At 47.6% G+C, this 22,107-nt stretch overlaps 1 protein-coding gene and 1 pseudogene across 2 annotated transcripts in view; both read left to right on the top strand.

Annotated features, from left to right (window-relative positions):
- Window positions 1-4,914: 4,914 nt before the first annotated feature.
- Window positions 4,915-22,107, top strand: part of LOC146193820 (prestin-like) — a 170,623-nt pseudogene continuing 153,430 nt past the window's right edge. The window contains exon 1 of the transcript XR_014706868.1: window positions 4,915-5,083. The product of XR_014706868.1 is annotated as a prestin-like (transcript). The remainder of the gene's footprint in view (window positions 5,084-22,107) is intronic.
- On the top strand, window positions 13,980-17,844 carry LOC146193823 (uncharacterized). Its single transcript, XM_084599734.1, has 2 exons — window positions 13,980-14,213; window positions 17,179-17,844. Exons 1-2 carry the CDS (start codon window positions 13,980-13,982, stop codon window positions 17,842-17,844), a joined length of 900 nt encoding a protein of 299 aa, XP_084455860.1.

Raw genomic sequence — 22,107 nt, 5'->3', positions numbered from 1 at the left:
CATTAGGTATCCAATGAGTTTGAGGTACTCTTACGAAAGCGATGAACGAGGAAATGTGTTAGGTCGACACCAGACACTCACTCAGAAGATACACCCAAAATAAATTACAAAAGTGCAACCTGCATTAAATACTACTGTGCTCCTATAATTTTTCGACTAGTCATTTATGTGAAATATGCTAAATAACATCGTAAAAAAAAAAAGAACTGGCACCCATCACTGCCAGCTAACCCGTAGCCACCGCACTCAGCGCGGGCGGAACAGGTCGCTTCTGCTGCCGCAGTCCGTTGGCACTAAGTCGCCGACACAGCGAATTTCTTTCGCCACCTTCGGAAAAGCATGCTCTGTTCATCTTACGTAACACGCGCTTAATTTGAGGAAGGAATCTAAGAAAGTTATCCTTACTGAGGAGCGAGGTTATGTAACGAGATCTCGGAAGAAGGGACAACAGCAATACAAGCAAATTTCTGCTTTCAGCAGCTGCCGCCAGTGTGACGCAGCTCATCCGATTTCGTTCTCTAGCTCCGCTGCTAAGGCGTCGCCGAAGTTACACCTTCCGTGTACTGTAAGACAATTTGTGATACAATTGAACTGATAGTAAGGCAGTTTAATGAATCGAAAATTTGCTATTTCCAAAACGCTTCTAGCTACGGCTTTTATGCGAAACCGTTAGGCGTTTAAGCCTAGCGACGACTAGGGCCTAGCACACGGCCACAGCGCCGTCGTCGGCCGCCTTCGCGGGCAGCGTCGTTTCGGTAAGTTCGCGGCATCCGATGTAGCAAGCATTACGAATTTGTGGTATTTTTTCTTGATGAGGCTAAGCTCGAGCATTTTCCGACAGGCCTTATAACGCCGAGCGAAAGATTTGGCGAAAAGGCACTGGAGTCAATGAGGCTATAGTATGCTGTGCCGTAGGGCGATACTCAAAGTTTCTATAAACTCGCCGTCGGACAGTACACAAGATACTGCCTATTTTACGTGTTGCTCTTGACACTTGCTTTAGTGCGCAAAGTGTACGCGTTGTTGAAACTCGTACGCGTTTCGCAGTCGAGCGCAGACGTGCGCACCTTCCGTACCATTTCGAAAACAAATGCCGCCTACACAGCCTCTAACTTCGTAATTGATAGTCCTAATCAAAAGGTTGGTTACAAGGTATGCAAGACATGAATGCCAATTTGAAGACTGCTTTCGTTTAGAGCGCCTTCATCTTCACAACATATTGAAGGCCCTTCAATACTTGCATGTCAATCACAGTTACCATAATTTGGAAATGGCATTAGCTTTGGTCGTGTAGCAGCGCGTCGAAAAAATGACATTAACCGGAACAAATGTCACTCGGTGCGATTGCTTGCTTTCTGTGTCGAACAGCCGCGATTCACGGCCGCCGTCGTTCTTGCGAAGCATCACTGAAACTTATACAAACGTGTTCCTGGCAAGGTTTTATGTGTGTTCGAAAAAACAACTACGCAGCAATTCTTCCCGGACATTGCTAAATGTTGATAGCGGCGTTATATATTTTGAACTGCGACCAAAGACGAAAACGCGACGCGCGCACATAGTCGCTGACACGAACAGCGCCGGACTTAGCCCTCCTACGCTTTGCGGCTTTGGCGAAAGGCGGCGTTGTCGGCGTTTTGCGCATCGCGTATACACTCTGCCCTATCTTCACCATTACCAACACGAAAAGCAAAAGGGTGAGCGTCTTATCCGGCAAGCTTACAAGACAGCACTCAAGACTATCGAGAAACACCTCCGCCAATAGGCTCCTAACTCTTGGAATGCACATCGCATTTGATGAACTCAAGGAAGCGCATTTAATATCGCAGTACTCCAGACTGGCGCGTACCAAAGCCGCGAGGCTTGCCCTGCTGAGGCTACAGGCGTCAATGCCGAACGCGTGGCGGACGATCCTAGGCTATCAGAAAGAAGCTAGTTGTCAAGCTCTTCCTTAAGCATATATACTCCATCCACCACGAAGGCAGGCGACTAGCACGCGCACGTGCTCTACACACCAAATACCAAGGAAACTAGTCGGTTACTTACGTATATGTGACCCAGTTGCTCAAATATTTAAAGTTGCTGAAAGGGTAGACCTAATGCTTACCTCACCATCAACGAATCGAGTTGAATTTTCATGCGCTGGGCATAAATTGAACATGACAGCGCATCCCCTAAATTGCTTATTGAATGCAGTGAGGTTGCGACAGTTCAGCAGACAATGACGGCGGAAAAAGCAAAACAAGTGGCGCAGTTCGAAAAAGCCACTATGCACTAGTGTGGTAGCTGAAAAAAACCAGCTGTTAGAAGCAGCTATAGAATGACGGCGTATGTACCACGGTTGTTGGGCGGCTTTATATGTCCAGCGGTGCCCGGTAACGGAGAGCCAAGGAGCTGCAGAGTAACTTTTAGCGGCTCGGCGATATTTGATACGTCCCGAGCTGGTAACAGTGTGTACTTACATGCGTCTGCCAAACGAGAACAACGAGATGCGATGCTGGTCGTGGTTATCTGTTTTGATACTAGTTTTTGCGAACTTTAAGTTTAGTTTAAGCATTCAAGTAGAGTTGTGCCGGTTGGCATAAACGATATCAGCTACCTGCTTAATATGCTTGGCATGTAAGTCTTTTATTGTAAATAAAAAAATAGAACAGCTTCACGGACTACAAAGCTTTTTCTGGTTATACATATCATATAACAGTCGATTGTAGCATTCTATCTCTAAATTGTGCCATAATGTTTTACGTGATAAAAAAAAAAAGAAATGCGAACATATTTGCACGCCTGCGGACTCTGCTGTGTGAATATCTTGTCGTGATGCTTATGTCTGGGTGGCAGGGAAAGAAAAGCATTATAGAGCCGTCCGTATTGTATCTGACGTGTTTAGCGCGTCATTCGAATAGCGAAGCTCGTATAGGAACTCCACTGTGGTCGCATTCCTTTTCTATTACGATAGCAATTTGCGCGTGCTGGCAGCTGTGGAGGCTAATGTAGTTCTCTTGCATTCTTTTTAATGCCTTGTTTTGTGCTTAACAATATGATACGCACTATGCACCAACTTGCCCAGGAAGAAGCTGTACTGCTGGTCAAGTTTCATCCATGTACAAAATGCAGCATGATACCCTTTACTGAACGCTGCTCATTTCTCTAAGTTTTATTCTTGTTCTCTTGTGTCTAGCTTCACTTGTATGAATGGTATGAACTCAATTTATCATATGTATATCAACCTGTATGATACCATCATCAGACCCCTTTTAGAATGTGTATCCGTTGCAGTGCTTTGCTAAAGGGAAGAAAGTGTACACGCATTTTTGTTGATTGTAAAATTGTTGCCAGTTGATTGCCAAGAGATGTTAGGGAGCTAGATGACTTCGCTGTTTTGTTTGAAATGCGGATTTCTTGTATGACCGGTGATTGAGTTGGACTTATCTGGGATGTGCTTTCGTGACAGTGCGCATGCAGCTCAGGGTCAACGACATATGGACAAACGAATTAATGTGGCGGTGCGCAGACTTGGGGAAAAACTAAAAAAAAAAAGAAACGTTTTACTTTTTTAATAATAAAAAAAAGAGTATCGGAAGCGAATGTGTTGGCTAACTGCAAGTACCGGAACTTGGTATCCGGATTGCGCTGTTATCCGGGAGCCACCGACTTCTCCACAGTTTAGCCTGATCATGTGCCGTTTTGTCCGAAAACCAGATGCGAAGAAGGGTCGCTGAATGACACGTTGGAATGCGGTGACGACGTGCTAATGACGGCTACACGGACGCTGTTGCGAGGACGGCGAGGGTTCTGAGAACGGGAAGAACCCGAGGTGACAAGGAAAGCCGCAGAAGGATGATGGGGCAGAGAGTAACGAGAGACGCGCTAGAGGAGGCCGACCCAGCCTCGCCTCCGGATTGATGACTGGCTGAAAATACGAAGACGGCTCGCTAGTCCTGCCGGCACGTATATTGAGCTCGCAGTGTAAACCATCGTCATCAGCGCTGCTATGGTCCTCATCTCCCACCTCAAGCACGGGATCATCGCAGTGGCGCCTCAAGACCGCCGGGAGAGCGGGGGCATCCAGCTCTGAAAAAATCTGTGTTGTGTTGTCTTGGTTTATATGGCGCATAAGCAACTAAGGATATCATGCGCCAAGAGCAAGAATAATATATGTTTTGTTTGCAAAAGAGTTAGGGCCCTATTTCTGGTGTGATTCATGCTCTCCACCCCGAAAAGAGCCCTATACCTGGGACATCGTCGCAGCAGCAAATCCCTGTAAAAGGGAGGGGGGGTCCGTTGTCATCGTGCTCGACAAAGATGCGTGGTTTCCACGAGTGGCTTCGGCGGAAGTGTCGTGCATTTTTTCGTGCCCGATGCGGCGTTATCGCCCTTCCAGAGCCACGTGCAGCGATGCGTCAATGCTGCAGTGAAGTTGAGCAAGTCCATCGTCCAGGAGTGCTGTTCTTCCGCTGAAAGCGAAGGTGTTGCGTGCGTATAAAACCAGCCCTAAGAGCGGTACGCAGGGTGACGTTGCTACAGCTGTGCTGCAGTGTCCAAATTCTCAAACTTTACGTTTCATACTAGACGTGATTGCAGTGTACTGTTTAAGGACACTGCTAAAATTTATTTGCTGGCAAAATCCTTCCTTGTGACCTGTATAATAAGTTCTAAGTGTCAAAGCAAAAACTTGTATTTTATTTGCTGCTACGTGCAAATTTCAGCTAAAAATAAAGTCTTCAGCCGTATTTTGCACTCTGAAATTTGCCCCTACGGGAAAATTTCACTGAGCGCAAAATACGGCACTATTACAGTAAACTTAAAGTTGTGCCGACTTCGTATCTCCCGCCAAACTTTTTTCTGGTTAGCGCCCTCTTTACGAAGCTTGAGAAAGGAGAGTGCGATGAAGCGCAAGGGTATAGTGTTGCAAGGGCAAGGCGACACCTACGCGCGACGCGCACGGTGGCTCTATTTGAGCGACGGCGGAGGCGCCCGGAGCATTGTGTTCGTCCGGGGTTCGTGTGTCAGAGCAACCTGTGCGCGTGCGTGGAGTGGCAGGGTCAGGCGCAAGCATGCATCCGAAGGAAGCCGCGAATTCCAACCTGTGAGTTTTTGCCCGTACCCGGTGTACGCACTGCTTTTGCGCTCTGACGCGTGCCATGAAGTGCTTCTCACCATTGTTCGTTGCTCTGAAGCTCTCCTTCATTTCAACCTGTGGCGGAATGTGAGAGGTTAAACTCGTGAGGTTGTATTTCTTTTCACCGCATCTGAGAATTATAACTTGGCTCACAGTCAAACCCCCTTTTTCTGTCAAACAACACTACGAAGGTGACATGTTTCTTTTAGTGTTAAACCCAGCGGTAATGACATTGGCACGACTCAGACGACGTTCATAGCAGCGACTGTTTTACGATCATCTCTTGGGCCTCTCTTAATTTGTACAAGCACGAAGAGATGCGGGCCCATACACCGTGGTCAGAGATTGCCGCAACCTAGGTGACTATTTGCAAAGTACCGACGCCCTGAAGGCACTAAAGGTAGGTAATGGTTTCGCGCATGGTTGATCGATGTGTGATTTATAAACAGATAACAGGGTTGGTACTTTCGTAACCCATTGACAGTTGCAGAAGCGAAATTCAAAGCCGGCAGCAGTTCGGTCGTTGTGCGCCGCAGTAATTTCCGCGAACCAGCTGTATAGACTTCAAACAGGCCGTCAGCTATCGATGACCTACTTAACTGCACCTGTACAACCCCAGAAGCCATTACATCTCAGCTGAACCAATAGAAGCTGTAACAGCAGTGTCACGTACCCGACAGATGTCTGTCAATCCGCATCGAGGGCTTTTTTTTTTTAATTTGCTCGGAGACACAGAAGCTTTCGTCAGTGTCAACTCGCAAATCATGGAGCATGCGGTGCTATTGAACTCGTGGCGCGTTCAAATATATGAGAACTACAGCAAATCGTGTTTGAACTGCGACAGCAGCAACAGTATGCAGTTCATAAAAAATGCCGGTACTCTGAGCCAAACACTTTTTTTTTTTCGTTTTTTGTCTTTCGGGCTTCTGCGCCGCATTCAGCCTTAAGGCACAAGCAATTACAGGACTGAAATCTATCCATCCATACCTCTCATCCTGAAGGAAAAAAAAATTCGTCGAAATCTTCGCTATCAGTTCTAGGCCGCTCCCCATACTTAGATTGTCTCAAGTCTGCTCCTAATCGTTTAGATAGCAGCCGGAATCGAAGCAGCACTCTGTGCTCATTCATCGCACCCATCTGCAGAATTCTGGGGCGGTGCCAGCCTGAGTCTCAGCTCACGCTCGATGTGACGAGCTCTTTTTTTATTATTTTTTTTCTCTGGCTCCGAGCGTCCAATTCGGGCTCAGGCGATTGCGCGCTCCCCCGACGCCGCCGTTTCAGTCCAGCTTCTTGCGAGCGACAACAGCGTGCATGAAGTCACGAGCCAGTTGCGCACAGTCCCGTCCTGAGAGCACTGTGACTGGAGGGCGCGAGGGTTCTTCCACCTAAAATTGGGAAAGGGGAGAATGCGGACTACTCAGATGGCTTGGCTAATACCTAAGCTGCCATGAATGTCTTATGTTTTATGCGGAGCTCGTGTGAAGTATAAATCAGTTTGAGTGGGTTGCTTGCAGCAAATAGCGTAGTATACATCTATGAAACTTATAATTCCTCCATACTAGTTGTATAGACGCAACGGTTACGTTTGATAGATTTCTCCTTTGGTTATCCTTAATATAGCGAAACCTCCGGTATTTGCGAGACAAGAACAGTTTTCATTAGTGCATTTCGTTCAAATAACTGAATAAGCAGCGTGCAATCAGTATCGAAAACAATTTTTAATTGCAAATATTCCGAATGACATACATGATACACAGACCGAGCTCGCAGATAGTTATTTCCATGGCCCGCTACAATCAACGCGGTTTTACAGCCGGCTTCTGCGTATAGCCTGATGTCAAGATGTTTATGGATTTCCTCGCTGTTTGTCACACACAACTGTTGCTCTTTCGCTAAGACCTACTGGCTGGCCATGTGATTTGGGTCGATTTGTTGCATGTGAAAACGAAACTGTTAAGGTCATCTCAAATGCCATCTCATTAATGCGTAAGCATTTGATGGCTATGTATATGTAGACAAGTTTCACCTGGGCTTGACCTTCTCAAAGCTGTGAAAGAGGAACTATTTGGTACATTGGAAAAAGAAGAGTAGCATCGGATAGAGCGTCAAGTAAAGGAGTGCAAGTGCCAAAATGGTTGGTATGGGTTAATTAATAATTAGAGCCAATTTGGTCAATCCGACGTCAAAATAGTCTGGGGGAGTAATGTCTACTGAAAAAGGTAGCCACGTTGTGCTCAACTACCGGTTACGTAGGCCTGACTTCCGGTGACGGGAAATTTCAAATATTTCAACATGAACGAGAGGGAAAGGGCGTGATTTTCGGGCACAGATGGGTAGGAATGGTTAGCAAGTGGAAAGAGGGGTAATCAACCAACTGCAATCTGAAAATTTTCGAGAGCACTGCAGAATCTGCAGTGCAGAAATGCACCCGGTATATCGCGCGCCACTCGTCGAACACAACTAGCCCGTGAACACCTCAAAATTCACCGGCGTTCTGTAAATGGTTTTTGCAGGAAAGGAAAGGCGAAGTATCTGTAACTTGCCGAATCCCGCTGACACATCTGGCGGTCAACACAGTAACGCTCAGGCTTGCGCATTTCTCCATGTGCAGATTCTGCACTGATCTTGGAAAAAATTTCTTATCACTTTTATCCGGCGGATGCCTCGCGGAACACGTAATGTATTTGCTGCGGACCCTTCTTCCGTCTGTTAAGAGTTTTATTCGTGTTTTCTGGCCGGTGGCTGGCACTCAGCTTTCTGCCTTTTATATGTTCGCACTGTCCTAGAGATGGAGGTAGTAAGGGCGGAGATTAGAACAATTAAATAAACCAATTACATTTACTTTAGTGACTCGAAAGCATCACAACCTATCCTTTTTCCCTGCATGTAGTCTGGAACCAAAGTATATCTTACAAACTGTCAAGCACGGAATTCCTAAACTTTGAATGTAATAAGTAAACACTTATATTAATCTAGGAGGTCAGGTTGATAAATTTGCTAAGCTTTGAAAAGTGTGGCTCTCCGAATATCGCGCAATTTTTTGCCGCTTTCTCGTGAATCGAGCTTTAAATGAACACTAAAGACAACCAAATATGCTATCAAAATCTAATAAACGGCATTTCGTGATATTGTTGCCGCATATCCGGCACGAAAAAAATCCAATTACTGCTGAGATATTGGGATAAGAAGGTGAGTTTTTTTTTTTGTTTGTTTCCGCCGGTCGAATTCAAACTGTTTTCTCTTACTACGTAGTAGGGCAGAATGACGCACACTATGACGCGAGAGGAGACTCGGTGATTGCTGGCGAGCCGGCGCGCCCCGCGGCGTTGTCCGGTTAGCATCCCTGAGGGGCCAACATGGCAACAGCGTACTCGCAATCGACCATCGGCTCACAATAAGTGACGGCCACAGCCGAAATAATTAAAACGATGAAGAGAGTAATTTACCGAGCGGTGGGCTCATAAAGGAAGAAAAGAAAAAACATAGAGCGCTTGTAACGCATAATGCTTTACTTGTTTCTCAAGCTTTTGCGCTCGTGAGCCCTCGGTCACGGGAACACTTCCCGAAATATTTACATGCAAATAAGGTTTAGTTACCAGCCAAATAGAGTCCTCGCTGCTGCGTTTGCCAGTTTTGAAGCTTCGTCGCAATTTTTCCTTCAAGGTTTATGCTACAGCTCCGTGTTCAGCGAAAATTACGTCCACGGTAGCAGAGGATGACCGAAGAGCCGGCGCCTCTAAATTTGCCAGCGCTGTGAAATTCCACATGTTAAAATGGTTCCAGTGTAATATAGCGCGCATAGGCATCCAGAACATTAGTTGCAAGTCGTGAGAGCAGGCAGCATGCTCCGATGGTCAAGAAGTTGCAATTTTTAGACCGGCAGCAATGGCCTGTAGACCTCGAAACATGAAATGCCATTATAAATGCGGGCCGTGAAATGTGGCCCCTCTTCCTGCGCGGCGGCGAGCGTGCTCTCCGGTTGCGTGCCGTTGTCAGATGGGAGGAGGTTTGGTTCCAGAAGGCGCCGCACCTCAAGTTCTCACATAACCTATCTGCCCGTGCATCCCGTTCTCACTCGCTAGCAGCGTCAGTCAGTCGCTGCTATCTGTTCGTCGCGCCGCGTTCGTATGAGCCTGCGCGCTGCTTCCCGCAACCTCCAGATAACTGAATTGCTCTCTTCATTTCTCCGACCACAAAGCTTATTTCATGACAGCCAAGAACTGTTAGTGGAGTGTTTCTTGAAGGAATACGTGCGAAAAAAAATAAAAAAAAGGTTGTCTGTAATTGTACATACTTGTCTTGCTCGAAATCTTTGCCTCAATCTGTCGAAAAGGGGAAACAGCTGATGAGCTGCGCCGAACTTTCGCATTAGGAAGTAACGCAATCGTGGGCAATTTTTCCCTTCGGCACTTAGCATATGTATGCTCTTCGTGGCGTACGTAGCTGCAGTCGAGCGGTCAGGTCAGGGTTAACAGGAGCTCGTAGTCGAAGCGGCGACGGCAGCGATATGTTGGTTGTGAAGTGTGAACGAAAGAGCGTGTCGGCGGCAGCGGATTTCGCTCGCTCGCGCCTCCAAATGCTAAAATGTGAACGAGCCAGGAGCAACCGCTGCTCTCAGCTCGTATTTCAGGCGCTGCAGGTTCAAAACGGAACAATCCGAGCACGCACAAAGTGCCTGATCCGGAACAAAACCGAAACTGAAGTGGGCACCTGTGGCGCTTCCAGGTATAGTGTTGTATTTGCCTTGCAACGTTTGCGTTGTCTTCTCGCCGTCGTTTACGTATGATAAAAGCATGTTATCATGTTCGAGACAAAACCTACTACCGCATTCAAACGGGCAGCGTGATTCGCATTTGTAAGCCTCTGGGTTCCCTAGCACGTCACGTGATTTGTAGTTGTGAGTCTCGGCCGCTTTGGCGCTGGCGGTGATACCTGTATTTCTGTTCTTCCTCTTTACTACCTTATAACAGCTCTGTTTTCAATAAGGGTGGATTTTTTTTAATCAGGAATTGGCATTCTATCGATGCAAGCCCACTTCATTTTTCTCTTTAGTGTGCCTCCAATTCGGTACTTATTTCAGGGGTTATAAAAAAGTAAATCCAGTTTACTTTAGACGTTTCTGTAGTAAATACGCGCCGGATCATATCACAAAATATAGAGTTCATATTGTTAGGAGGCACGTCGAGATGTTAGGAGGCGATGGTACGTAGTAGCCGCAAAAGTTCACCGTCAGGGACACACTCACAGGAGAACCAGACGTAGCTGCAGCGTCGTCTTTCTTCACTAGCCCAGCACTTCGGCATCGTCTCTTTCACTGCGTACCGTAAAAATATGATTGATCCTTTTATACTTATGGAGCGCTTGGTGAAAAAAACGCAACTTTTTGCTTTAGCTATCCTGTAATTTTTTGAGACTCCCTTGTCAAAGTGTAGAAATTATTTGCAGCGAAACGCCGGTCTCGCATGGCCGCTTTCATTTTTTCCTCAACACAGGAAGCTCTACACTAGCCTTGTGATTACGGGCTAGGAGTATTCCCGGTACTATTAATTTTACAAGGCATAGATATAAGCGCGTTATTAATACAGGCGGTGTTTCGTGAAGGTAGAAATTTACCTGTTATGCAAATAGGGCCAGCACACAGCAGAATTGCGGAATAGAAATCAGATGTTTTTGTCCATCCTTATGGCGTCCCTGATACGGGAGTAGTGAAAGGAAACTATTTCGATATTTCTGTGTTTATTTTGAAATACTGTAAATCCCTTTCGGTATTATTACAGGAGAGGGCAAGCAGTGCAGATATAATTTCAGTGTCAGGTTTGAATCTCTAAAAACGAAACCAAAAATATGCAAGGCAAAGACTCGGCAGTATAAGCATGCGGAGCACACAATAAATACATTAATCATGCAATACAGTGTGGATGACACTTGCATATAACAGAAAAAATAAGGGAAACACTGCATTACAAGATTGTTATCAGCGTTGCGGTTAGAGCGTAAGTACAGAGCTCTCAGCTAGCAGACAAAATACATCTATGGTTTCCTGAGCTGTAACTGAAGGATTCAAGCGATTGTCTCGGAACCTTGTGGGAAAGTGAATTTTGGAATGTGTTACTTTGAGAAAAAAATTTTTCAAGGAGAAGCGCATGTTTATCACTTTTTTTTTTCTCTTGTTATTGCTGATATGAACGAAGTCGGGAGAGGGTGGGGGACACGTTTACTGCTTCATTAAGCTTTTTACACGACGTAATTTAGCACGGCTGGACAGAGCGAGAAGCCCTACCGTGCATAAAAGATGTGCGGTCGAATGCCTAGCATAAGTTTATAAATTCATGTATCCTTACGACCACCTTGGCGTATTAGTCCGGTGCATAAATCAAAGTTTTTGCCTCACTGTACTCTGACGCAGGCTTTTCAGCTTGCACCTTCATGGTATATGGTTTCATTATCACCAGCAGCGGAGACACAGGGGCTGTTGACGCGGTTGCCTGCGAATATAGTGGGGTCTGTCAGGCCTGTGGGACACTAGGTTAACTGTAAATGGCATTACCATTAGCGAGTTAGCAATCAGCGTTTGTGATATAGCTGAAGTGGGGTAGCATAATTCATCTGGATTTTCTCATTTCAGCCTTCGCAGGTGGTAGTACAATGCCGTTATGGAGGATTTAGTTGGCTTTTTGCTACATTGGTGTCGGCCGTCTTCCTTTGTGTGCATTAATAGCGTCATTAAGCGCCGCATGGAGGAAAGCCGCAGATTATTATGCTTAGCATTGTGGGGCGATGCTCTTAGAGGGCCGTAACCTCCCAAGTGCATTGCTTTCAATAACATCTATCAAGCTACAGTGCACAAGGCTTCTCATTGTAAAATATCCCGGAGCCTTAAGTACGCCCGAATTCTTTTACAGACGGGCCGTTTTTCTTCTACTGCTAATGAGGAATGAAGTAGATTGCTGCTAGATTCGGCCTGCATTTCTCTTCATGTCCCTGTATTTGAGAAGATAGGTGCAGCGTTGGCGTAGCGGTAGAACATCCGCCTCGCATGCAAGAGGACCGGGGCTGAAATCCCAGTGCCGCGCAATTCTCCACCGGATTAAAAAAAAATGAGCATGTTGATGGAATTTTCATAAACAGGTTTGGGGTGCGACCTGATGCTGGTGACACCTCCGCCAACGCACACCCTCGCCAGAACAGGAGTTGGCCACCCTGGTTCAGTAATTGGCCGCAACCTCTCATGATAAGCTCCATAAAACCCCGGCCCTCAGTCACCAGCGGCTGCGGAACAACTGACCACGGCGGCGGTCAGACCTGTGACGCAGCAGGGGGTGCTAAGAAAGGCTGGCTCCGCTGGACAGGCCGCCATTGGAAACTGACCCTGGCAACGTTTAATGCTAGAACCCTAGCTAGTGAGGCTAGTTTAGCAGTGCTGTTAGGGTATGAAATGGGATGTCATGGAGCTTAGTGAGGTTAGGAGGCCGAATGAGGCATATACTGCACTGAAGGATTGCCATGTACAGTGTTATCGAGGCTTACGAGAGAGGCGACAACTAGGAGTAGGTTTCCTTGTCAATAGGTACATAGCAGGTAATATAGATGAATTCTATAGTAATAATGAGAGGGTGGCAGTCATCGTAATTAGGATTATTAAGCGGTATAAACTGTAAACTGAAGGATGTACAGGTCTATGCACCTACATGTAGCTATGATGACCAGGCAGTTGAAAGCTTCTACGAAGATGTAGAATCGGCAATGCGAAAAGTAAAGATGCAGTATACTGTACTAATGGGCGACTTCAATGCCAAGATAGGGAAAAAGCAGGCAGGAGACCAGGCAGTAGGTGACTATGGCATTGGTTCTAGGAATAGCAGGGGGGAGTTACTAGTTGAGTTTGCAGAACGCATTAACTTAAGAATAATAAATACCTTCTTCAGCAAACGGAAGAACCGGAAATGGACATGGAAAAGTCCTAACGGGGAGACTAAAAATGAAATCGACTTCATAATGTGTTCAACCCCCGCCATTGTGCAAGATGTAGAGGTAATCGGGAAAGTGCGATGCAGCGACCACAGGATGGTGAGGTCCCGAATCAGTTAGCCTAAGTCTGAAGAAGGAACGTAAGAGATTAGTAAGAAAGAAACCCATCGATGAATTAGCGTGGGGGGAGGGCAGAAGAATTCAGGGTCTCGCTACAAAATAGATATTCAGTTCTAACCGAGGATGGCGACATTACCTTAGAGGCAAGGAACAATAATTTCAGAGATATCATTACTGAGTGTGCGGTCGAAGTAGGCGGTAGGATAGTTAGAGAGGATACCGGTATGCTGTCTAAGGAGACGAAAGACTTGATTAAGAAACGCCAGAGTATGAAAGCTTCCAATCCAACAGACCAGATCGAATTGGCTGAGATATCAAAGCTAATCAATAAGCGCAAGGCGGCCGCTATAAGAAAGTATAATATGGAGAAAATTGAGCATGCTGTAAAGAACGGGGGAAGCCTTAAAGCGGTAAAGAAGAAATTGGGCATAGGCAAAAACGAGATATATGCGATAAGGGCATGGCGGGCAACGTCATCCCGAATATGGACAAGATAGTCAAAGTAGCCGAGGAGTTCTATACAGATCTCTGCAGTAGCCAAAGTAGTCAGGACTGTATCGGACATGTGTAGTGACTGTTATCAGTGCCGATGCGTATCAGTGATGCGCAGTAGAGACAGCGCGCGTGTTCGTGCCTTTATAAACTGTGCTGGCAATAAACGTCATCATTCTTGCACTGACCGTGCTGCTGTACGCGTCGTCCCTTCGAGCGGCTACTTGGTGTCAGAAGTGGCCCTTTGAGGTCTGAAGGAAATCGTTCCCGAGTCCGGTGCGCCATGGCCCTGCTGAAGACACCGGAGCCTTTGCGGCTGACTGGTAATGTAGCAGAAAATTGGAAGCGTTGTAAGCAGAAGTTTGAGTTATATCTGCAGGCGACGGCACCTACGGACCAGCCGAAAACAGAAGCAGCCAAGGCAGCACTCCTGTTGAGCGTTGCGGGCGACGACGCTTTGGACGTCTTCAACAACTTCCAGTTCGAGTTGAATGAAGAAAAGGACTACAGCACCGTGGTGAGAAAATTTGATGCCTATTGTGCCGAAGTTAGCAACGAAGTGCATGAGAGATACGCATTCCGTTCAAGAAAGCAAGCGGAGGGCGAACCATTTGAAAGGTTTATTCGCGCCCTGAAAAAGCAAGCAGCACAGTGTAACTTTGGCACGTTGCAAGAATCAATGATAAGGGACCAGATAGTGTTCGGTACGCTTAATCATCGACTACGCGAGAAAATGCTTCGAGATAACCAACTGACTTTGCAAAAGGCAGAAGAAATGTGCAGAGCAGCAGAAACAGTAGCCCAGCGGAACGAAATATGGCGCAAAGGGGACGAATGTGTCGACACGATTTCGAAGCGCCCGGCTCCTGCAAATGAGCGGAAAGAAGTTAAAGCATCTTTTCATTGTAGTAAGTGCAACCGCTGGCACAAGCCCAAACAATGCCCAGCCTTCGGTAAGAAGTGTCGCTTGTGTCACAAGGCGAACCATTTTGCAAGTGCCTGTGCGTCTGCAAGGGTGAGTGAAGTAAGGGAACTGGAAGACATTCTAGAGGTCACCACCGCAAGACGAGAAAGGGATTGGATGGTCAAGGCTCAAGTTCGTAACTGCGAGGTCAGATTTAAGGTAGACACCGGATCGCAGGCAAGCCTGCTTCCCATGTCTGTTTACAAAAAACTGCGGGGAGCAGAGGAGCTGAAGCCGACTAATTCGGTCCTACGGGCGTATAACGGTGGCACTATAACGTGTTTTGGAACGTGTACGCTAGAAGTACACCAAGCGAACACGTCTGCTACAGTGAAGTTTTTTGTGGTGAAAAACGAACGGCAGGCCATACTCGGACTAGAAGCAAGTGAAGCTCTGGGGCTAGTTCAGCGTAAAGTATGTGCCATAGACAAGACTTCATACGACGCCCTTCTAAACAATTTCAGGCACGTTTTTCATGGCCTCTGTTGTTTGAAGCAGGCGTACAGCATGGTCCTTTCATCTGATGTGGTTCCTGTAGTGCAACCAGCTCGACGAGTTCCAGTGGCGCTAGAAGAACCCCTAAAGAAAGAACTTGAAAAAAATGGTACGTGCTGGTATAATTGTCAGGGTGAACGAACCTACTGACTGGGTCAGCCCTTTAGTGTTGGCAAAAAAGAAAGATGGCGCGATACGGGTTTGCATGGATCCAAGAGCTATCAACAAGTACATAAAGCGGCAGCATTTCCCGCTTCCTAGGCGAGAGGATTTGGAAGCCCATTTAACCAATGCAAAGTACTTCAGCTGTCTTGACGCAAACTCTGGCTATCATCAGATACCGCTCGATGAGCGGACTTCTAAAATCTGCACTTTTTCTTCACCATTTGGGAGATACCGCTTTCTCCGTTTGCCCTTCGGCATTTCTTCCGCACCGGGAGTATTTCAACAAAGCATGAGTCAAGTATTTGACGGCTTACCGGGCGTACTGATATATGTGGACGATATTTTAGTATAGGGTTCCAGTAAGCAAGAACACGATGAGCGGTTGATAGCAGGGCTTAAGGCTACCGAGAAAGCAGGCTTAACTTTTAACGCCCAGAAATGTAAATTTGGGTTGAATGAAGTGAAATTTCTTGGTGATGTCATAAGCCGAAACGGAATATCGCCTGACCCAAAGCTAATCAAAAGCTTGGTGAAAATGCCAACACCAACGTCCAAGAATGACATCCAGCGAATGTTGGGTGTGGTTAACTATTTCAGCAAATTTGTGCCACAATTGTCCGAGCGAACAACTCTTTTGCGTGAGCTTGTAAAATCTCGGTCAGAGTTCCAATGGACCGAAAATCATGCGCTGGAGTGGAAAAAGTTAACTGAAATCTTGGCCACCGCCCCCCTACTTGCAATCTTTGATCCGCAGAGACAAACTAAGATTAGTTGCGATGCATCGAAGGATGGTGTTGGTGCAGCGTTACTACAATGCTACCACGGTGAATGGAGGCCTGTAGCGTACGCATCTCGTGTCTTAACGCAAGCCGAAAAGAACTATGCACAAATCGAAAAAGAAGCGCTTGGAATATGTTTTGGCTGCGAAAGGTTTCACGAGTTTGTGTACGGAAGAAAGGTGCTTATCGAGACTGATCACAAGCCGCTGGTGGCGATAGCACGGAAAGAAATTGCTGACATGCCACCGCGAGTGCAACGATTCTTTTTGCGTTTGCTAAAATATGACTTTATCTTGCAGTACATTCCAGGAAAGCAGCTGCTGCTCGCTGACATGTTGTCACGGTCAACGGTGGAACAGGGCGAAGACCAAGTTCGCACAACAAATGATGTTGAGGTTCATGCAGTGCAGTCCTTGGGCTACATGGTCACCCCCGAAACACACCGGTCACTGCAGCTGGAAACTTGTCGAGATGCCTACCTGCAGACAGTGATTGCATGCTTGGTGAGCGGGCAGCCGGTGACAGGTGAACTCAAGCCATTTTCGAAAGAACTATCTGTCGTTAATGGAGTTGTACTAAAGGGTGCAAAATTTGTAATTCCGAAGAGTATGCGACGACTCATGTTGGAAAGGATTCATGCGGGTCACCTCGGGTTGCAAAAGTGCAAGGAGAGGGCGCGAAAACTCGTATTTTGGCCTGGTATGAATGGAGACATCGCTACCTGTGTAGAAAGCTGCGCAACGTGCAGAAAGTACGCGTACAGACAGCCGCAGGAACCACTTCTGATGCGACCAGTTCCGAAATGTGCTTGGTACAGGGTTGGAGTGGACATCTTTTCGTATGCGGGCAAGTCGTACGTGGTTGCTTATGATGCCTTTTCCAATTTTCCCGAGGTCGACATTCTAGAAGACACAACCGCTGAAACCACAATTGCAGCCCTTAGTGCCATGTTCGCCAGGTACGGTGTACCAGTGGAAGTCTGTACGGATAACGGACCCCAGTTCTCGAGCCGCGAATTTGCCCTGTTTGCTAAAACGTACGACTTTCATCACATAACCTCGAGTCCCCGCTATCCGCAGTCCAACGGCTTGGCTGAAAAGGGTGTGCAGATCGTCAAGCGTATCCTGAAAAAGACCATCGAGGCGAGGGAGGACTTCTGGCTCGGTCTCCTAGCATACCGCTCTACACCACTCGAAGATGGCCATTCTCCGGGTGAGCTCCTTCAGAGAAGGCAACTTCGTTCTAACCTTCCTGACTTCGGCCGGGTATCCCGTCGCAAAGTGAGGAAACACCGCCAAGCCAGGGCTGGAAAGCCTTTGGCGGTACTACCCGGAGGCGCAACAGTGCGGCTTCAGGATGCTGCGGGTTGGTCACGCGAGGCGAAGGTCATTGCCGAAAGCGCTCCACGATCATACCTGGTAAAAACCCAAGATCATCGCATGTTGCGGCGAAACCGCCGGCATCTGATTACGACAAAGGAGCGGTATAGCAGTAGTGAAAGCGATGACGACGAGGAAAGTTGCACAGGCTCCCAGTCCCGGACACAGCAGCCTACGAGCGGAGCTGAACCAAGTGCACAATCCTCGGGAGTCTCTTCACAAAACGGCGTGGGATCGACGCTACCAGCAAGTGGCCGTGATTCTCCGCCGAGCATCCCATCGCCACCCCCTTTGAGAAGGTCAACTCGTAGCACCCGGCCCCCAAAGAAGTTGCACTATGACGAACAATTCAATCAAGTACCATAGTTGTGATCGCTGCTTATATTTTTACAAGTGTGTAATTTTTGTTCGTCCCAAGGGAGGATGTATCGGACACGTGTAGTGACTGTTATCAGTGCCGATGCGTATCAGTGATGCGCAGTAGAGACAGCGCGCGTGTTCGTGCCTTTATAAACTGTGCTGGCAATAAACGTCATCATTCTTGCACTGACCGTGCTGCTGTACGCGTCGTCCCTTCGAGCGGCTACAAGGACCGTAACGAGATTAGCGGCAGGGAAAAACAGTCAGACGTTCCACCAGTGACGAAGAACGAGGTCAAGAAAGCATTAGAAACTATGAAAAGCGGGAAATCGGCTGGAGAGGATCAGATAACTACAGATTTGCTAAAGGACGGGGGGGGGGGGGGGGGGGATATCTTGCTAGAAAAACTGGCCACCCTGTATACGCAGTGCCTGGTGTCATCGACGGTACCGGAACCATGGAAGAATGCAAACATTATCCTCGTCCATAAGAAAGGGAACTCTAAGGACCTTAAAAATTACAGACCAATCAGCCTACAGTCTGTTACGTATTTACTAAGGTAATCGCTAACAGAATCAGGACAACCTTAGACTGCAATCAAGCAAAAGCTCGTGCACGTTTTCGGAAACGATACTCTACTATAGATCATATCCATACCATCAATCAGGTGACAGAAAAATGCTTGGAATATAACCAGCCCTTATACATAGCATTCATTGATTACGACAAAGCCTTTGACTCAGTTGAAACATCGGCGGTGAAGCAGGCATTGCGAAATTAGGGGGTAGACGAGCCGTACGTGAAAGTGCTGGAAGATATATATAGGGCACGGCCGTTCAATGGAGGCGCGCCTCCATTGAGCGGCCGTGTATAGGGGCTGCACAGCAACCATAGTTCTGCATAAAGTAACAAAATTCCCACAAAGAAAGGTGTTAGGCAAAGAGACACCGTCTCACCAGTACTATTAAAAGCTTGCTTAGTGGAAGTATTCAGAGACTTGGAATGGGAGCAGTTAAGGGTAAGGGTAGGTGGAGAATACATCAATAATCTGCGATTTGCTGATGACATTGCCTTGCGCAGCAACTCGGGGGATGAACTGCAAATAATTACTGATGACCTAGATAGGAAATGTAGAAAGGTAGGCTTGAAAATCAATATGCAGAAGACAAAGGTAATGTTCAACAGCCTCGGGAAGGAACAGCAGTTTACATTAGGTAACGAGGCACTGGAAGTAGTAGGCGAACATATCTACTTAGGACAGGTAATAACCGCAGATCCGGATCAGGAAATGGAAATAATAAGATTGGGATGAAGCTCATTTGGCAAACACTCGCAGATTATTACTAGCAGCTTACCGGTATTGCTCAAGAGGAAAGTATACAACAGTTGCATCTTACCTTTACTCATTTATGAGGTTGAAACGTCGAGGCTAACCAAGAGAGTTCTACTTTAGTTGAGGACAACCCAGAGGGCTATGGAACGAAAAATGGTAGGGGTAACATTAAAAGATAGGAAGCGTGCAGAGTGGGTCAGAGAAATAACTCAAGGTACCGACATTCTAGTGGAAATTAAAAAGAAGAAATGGGCATGGGAAGGACATGTAGGGCGAAGAGAGGATAACCGATGGTCGCTTATGGTAACAAACTGGATTCCAAGGGAAGGAAAGCGTAGCAGGGGGCGGCAGAAAGTTAGGTGGGCGGATGAGGTTAAGAAGTTCGCAGGGGTCAAGTGGATGCAGCTAGCACAGAACCGGGTTAAGTGGAGAAATATGGGAGAGGCCTTCGCCCTGCAGTTGGTATAGTCAGGCCTATGATTAGGATGATGATGATTTCAGAACATAACGTCAGAGACCCGGCCGGCAACTACAAAACCTCAATTGCATGAATGAAGCTTTTTTTGGCTTCTGACATGACCTGAGAATGAAAAGCTAGTGCGAATTTGTAGTTTACGAAGGCTATTTAAACTCGGTGCCCTAAAATGTATTCATGGCTTTTACTGCCCAAAAACGTTAACCCTTTCCAGATCGCCCATGGGGTAAAAATGCGGTACAATTTTCAGCGCACTGCAATGTTCAAATTTCTGCGAGCCAGACTCTATATCATCATCTAAAAGTGCAGTTTGACATCTTACCCCTCGGTTGTGTCCTAGTTCGGTTCCTCATTTGCCAGTGGCGACGAATTCGAGCTTTTAACTAGAGCATGGTAGCGTTTGAGCTGACAAAACAGGGCGTGAAATTAAGCTCAGGTGTGACATTTCTCGAAAGCGCTAAAACAACATATACGGAAAAGAAAAGAGACAGGGACAAGCGCTTATCCCTGTCTATTTCTTCTCCGCCCATGTTGGTTTAGCGCTTTCGAAAGATGTCACATCTACACCAACTGGCTCGATCCGCCACGCTTCAGGTCAAGTCGCGTAGAGGAACCGATGTCATTCGTTCCATTAAGTCGCTTTGGTTGCGACATTTTTAAGATATCCGCATCAAAAAGACAGAAGATCATTTTGGAAGCTCCGTCGCCTACTCAAACGGTGTTACCGCTGCATAACTACCTGGACGGCGGATTACTGACCACATATGTGCACAATAATCTGTTTCTGCTCGCTCTGGAGAAGTCGCCCATGACCACCATATGTTCGCAATACCTTTTTCCTCTGTTTGATAGGGTTTCCGTAAACTACAGTGAAAATATTGCCAGCTAGCGTTGCCAGGTGGCGCAAGACTGCGGTGTGAAAGGAGGACGAAGTGGATAGGACGACGAAGTGTCGCTTGCGCGTTTGCGTCTGTGCTCTTTGTTGCCGTTGTGCCTGGGCTACCCCCTGCTATCATTGATATCCATAGTCACCGTGTACGTGACATTCTGGTGGAGCTGCTGGGTAAACTGATCGCCTATGCAAGAGTCTCCATCTGCAAGACGTCGCGCAAGCTCTGTGCCATCGGACACCCCAGTGCATCGCGCCAGTCGACGGCTCCAGGGACTGTCTCCGGAGCTTCAGCCATTAGCAGCCGCCATGACATCCAGTGCTTCTGCTCAGCACGTAACGGCCGGGCGTTGCACCGGCCTGTAACTACACCTTGCAGGCCCCTCGGGTATCGAAGTCTTTCCATGGGGACCTCTTTGAGGATGTGGAGGACTGGTTCCTTCAGTTTGAACGTGTCGTTGTTTTTAACCAGTGGGACGATGCTGCCAAACTAAGGAACGCAGCCTTGAGGACGGCGCCCGTATCTCGTTCGAGAACCGAGAGCAAGTGTTAACATCGTGGCGGGAATTCCGTCGTCAACTGCTCGAGGCTTAAACTAGCGCGGATTGTCGCGAGCATGCAGAACGTGCCATTCACTCTCGCATCCAAATGCCGAATGAGAGTGTCCAAGCGTACATCGAGGACATGACGCGCCTCTTCAGGCGAGTCGATTCCGCCATGTCCGAGGACAAAAAGGTTGGACACTTGATGCGGGGCTTGAAAGAGCAGCTGTTCGGAGGCCTTGTGCGCAACCCACCATCGACTGTGAACGGATTCCTTGCGGAGGCCACCACAATGAAAAGGGTGCTACAATAACGTGCCATGGCTTATGACCGACCCTTTCATACAGGCACAATCGCAGAATCGTTTGCATCTTCCGAGCGGCATCCCGATGCTTTGCGCGAATTGATTCGCAGCGTCGGGCGCGAAGAAATGAGCACGTTCTGGAGCCCTCTGCAGCAATCGCCAGCTTCCCTTTCTGATATAGTGCACGGGAGGAGGTGCAACAGGCGCTCAAGAGCCCTCTTTCGCCTGTAGTTACGAACCCGCCATTGCTATCGGGGACCGACAACCGTCCCACATATGCGGAAGTTCTGCAGAGTCAGGCTCCCCCTTCACCACCGCCCATTCTCGCGCCACCTACAGATCCGCTGCCCTCGGTGCAGCCAGTGCAGAACTTCGACAATCGTCCGCTGCCCCGACGCAAAGCCGACATTTGGCGCACGCCTGAGCGCCGTCCGCTTTGCTTCCACTGCAGCGAACCACGACATCTCTACCGGGATTGCCCATATCGACGCCTCGGTCTTCACGGCTTCTGCATCGACTCGCCTCCTCCCCGGTTCGGTCAACGACCCCGAGTTATTGAGGAGTACCTGGCGGAGCAGCGTTCTTAATCTCGTTCGCAGCGTAAGTCCCGCTCCACTTCACCAAGGCGCTCCTCGACGTTCACCCACGGTTCCTCGCGAGAGGTCCAAGGCAGCTCGTCTAGCCCTCATCGGGAAACCTGAAAACAGCGACCTTCAGGGGCGAGGC

Source organism: Amblyomma maculatum, chromosome 4 (genome assembly GCF_055883805.1).
Source record: "Amblyomma maculatum isolate TAMU_Amacu chromosome 4, ASM5588380v1, whole genome shotgun sequence".
Taxonomy (NCBI): domain Eukaryota; kingdom Metazoa; phylum Arthropoda; class Arachnida; order Ixodida; family Ixodidae; genus Amblyomma; species Amblyomma maculatum.
Note: the sequence above shows the minus strand (reverse complement) of the source record. Positions and strands in the feature narration are given on the sequence as shown.

Bases quoted from the DNA above. Each gene is read 5' to 3' on its own strand.
- LOC146193823 (XM_084599734.1), top strand. From the start codon at position 13,980: ATGGCCCTGCTGAAGACACCGGAGCCTTTGCGGCTGACTGGTAATGTA. The intron at 14,214-17,178 runs GTGAGAAAATTT...CGCTATCCGCAG, and splicing joins AAAAGGACTACAGCACCGTG to TCCAACGGCTTGGCTGAAAA.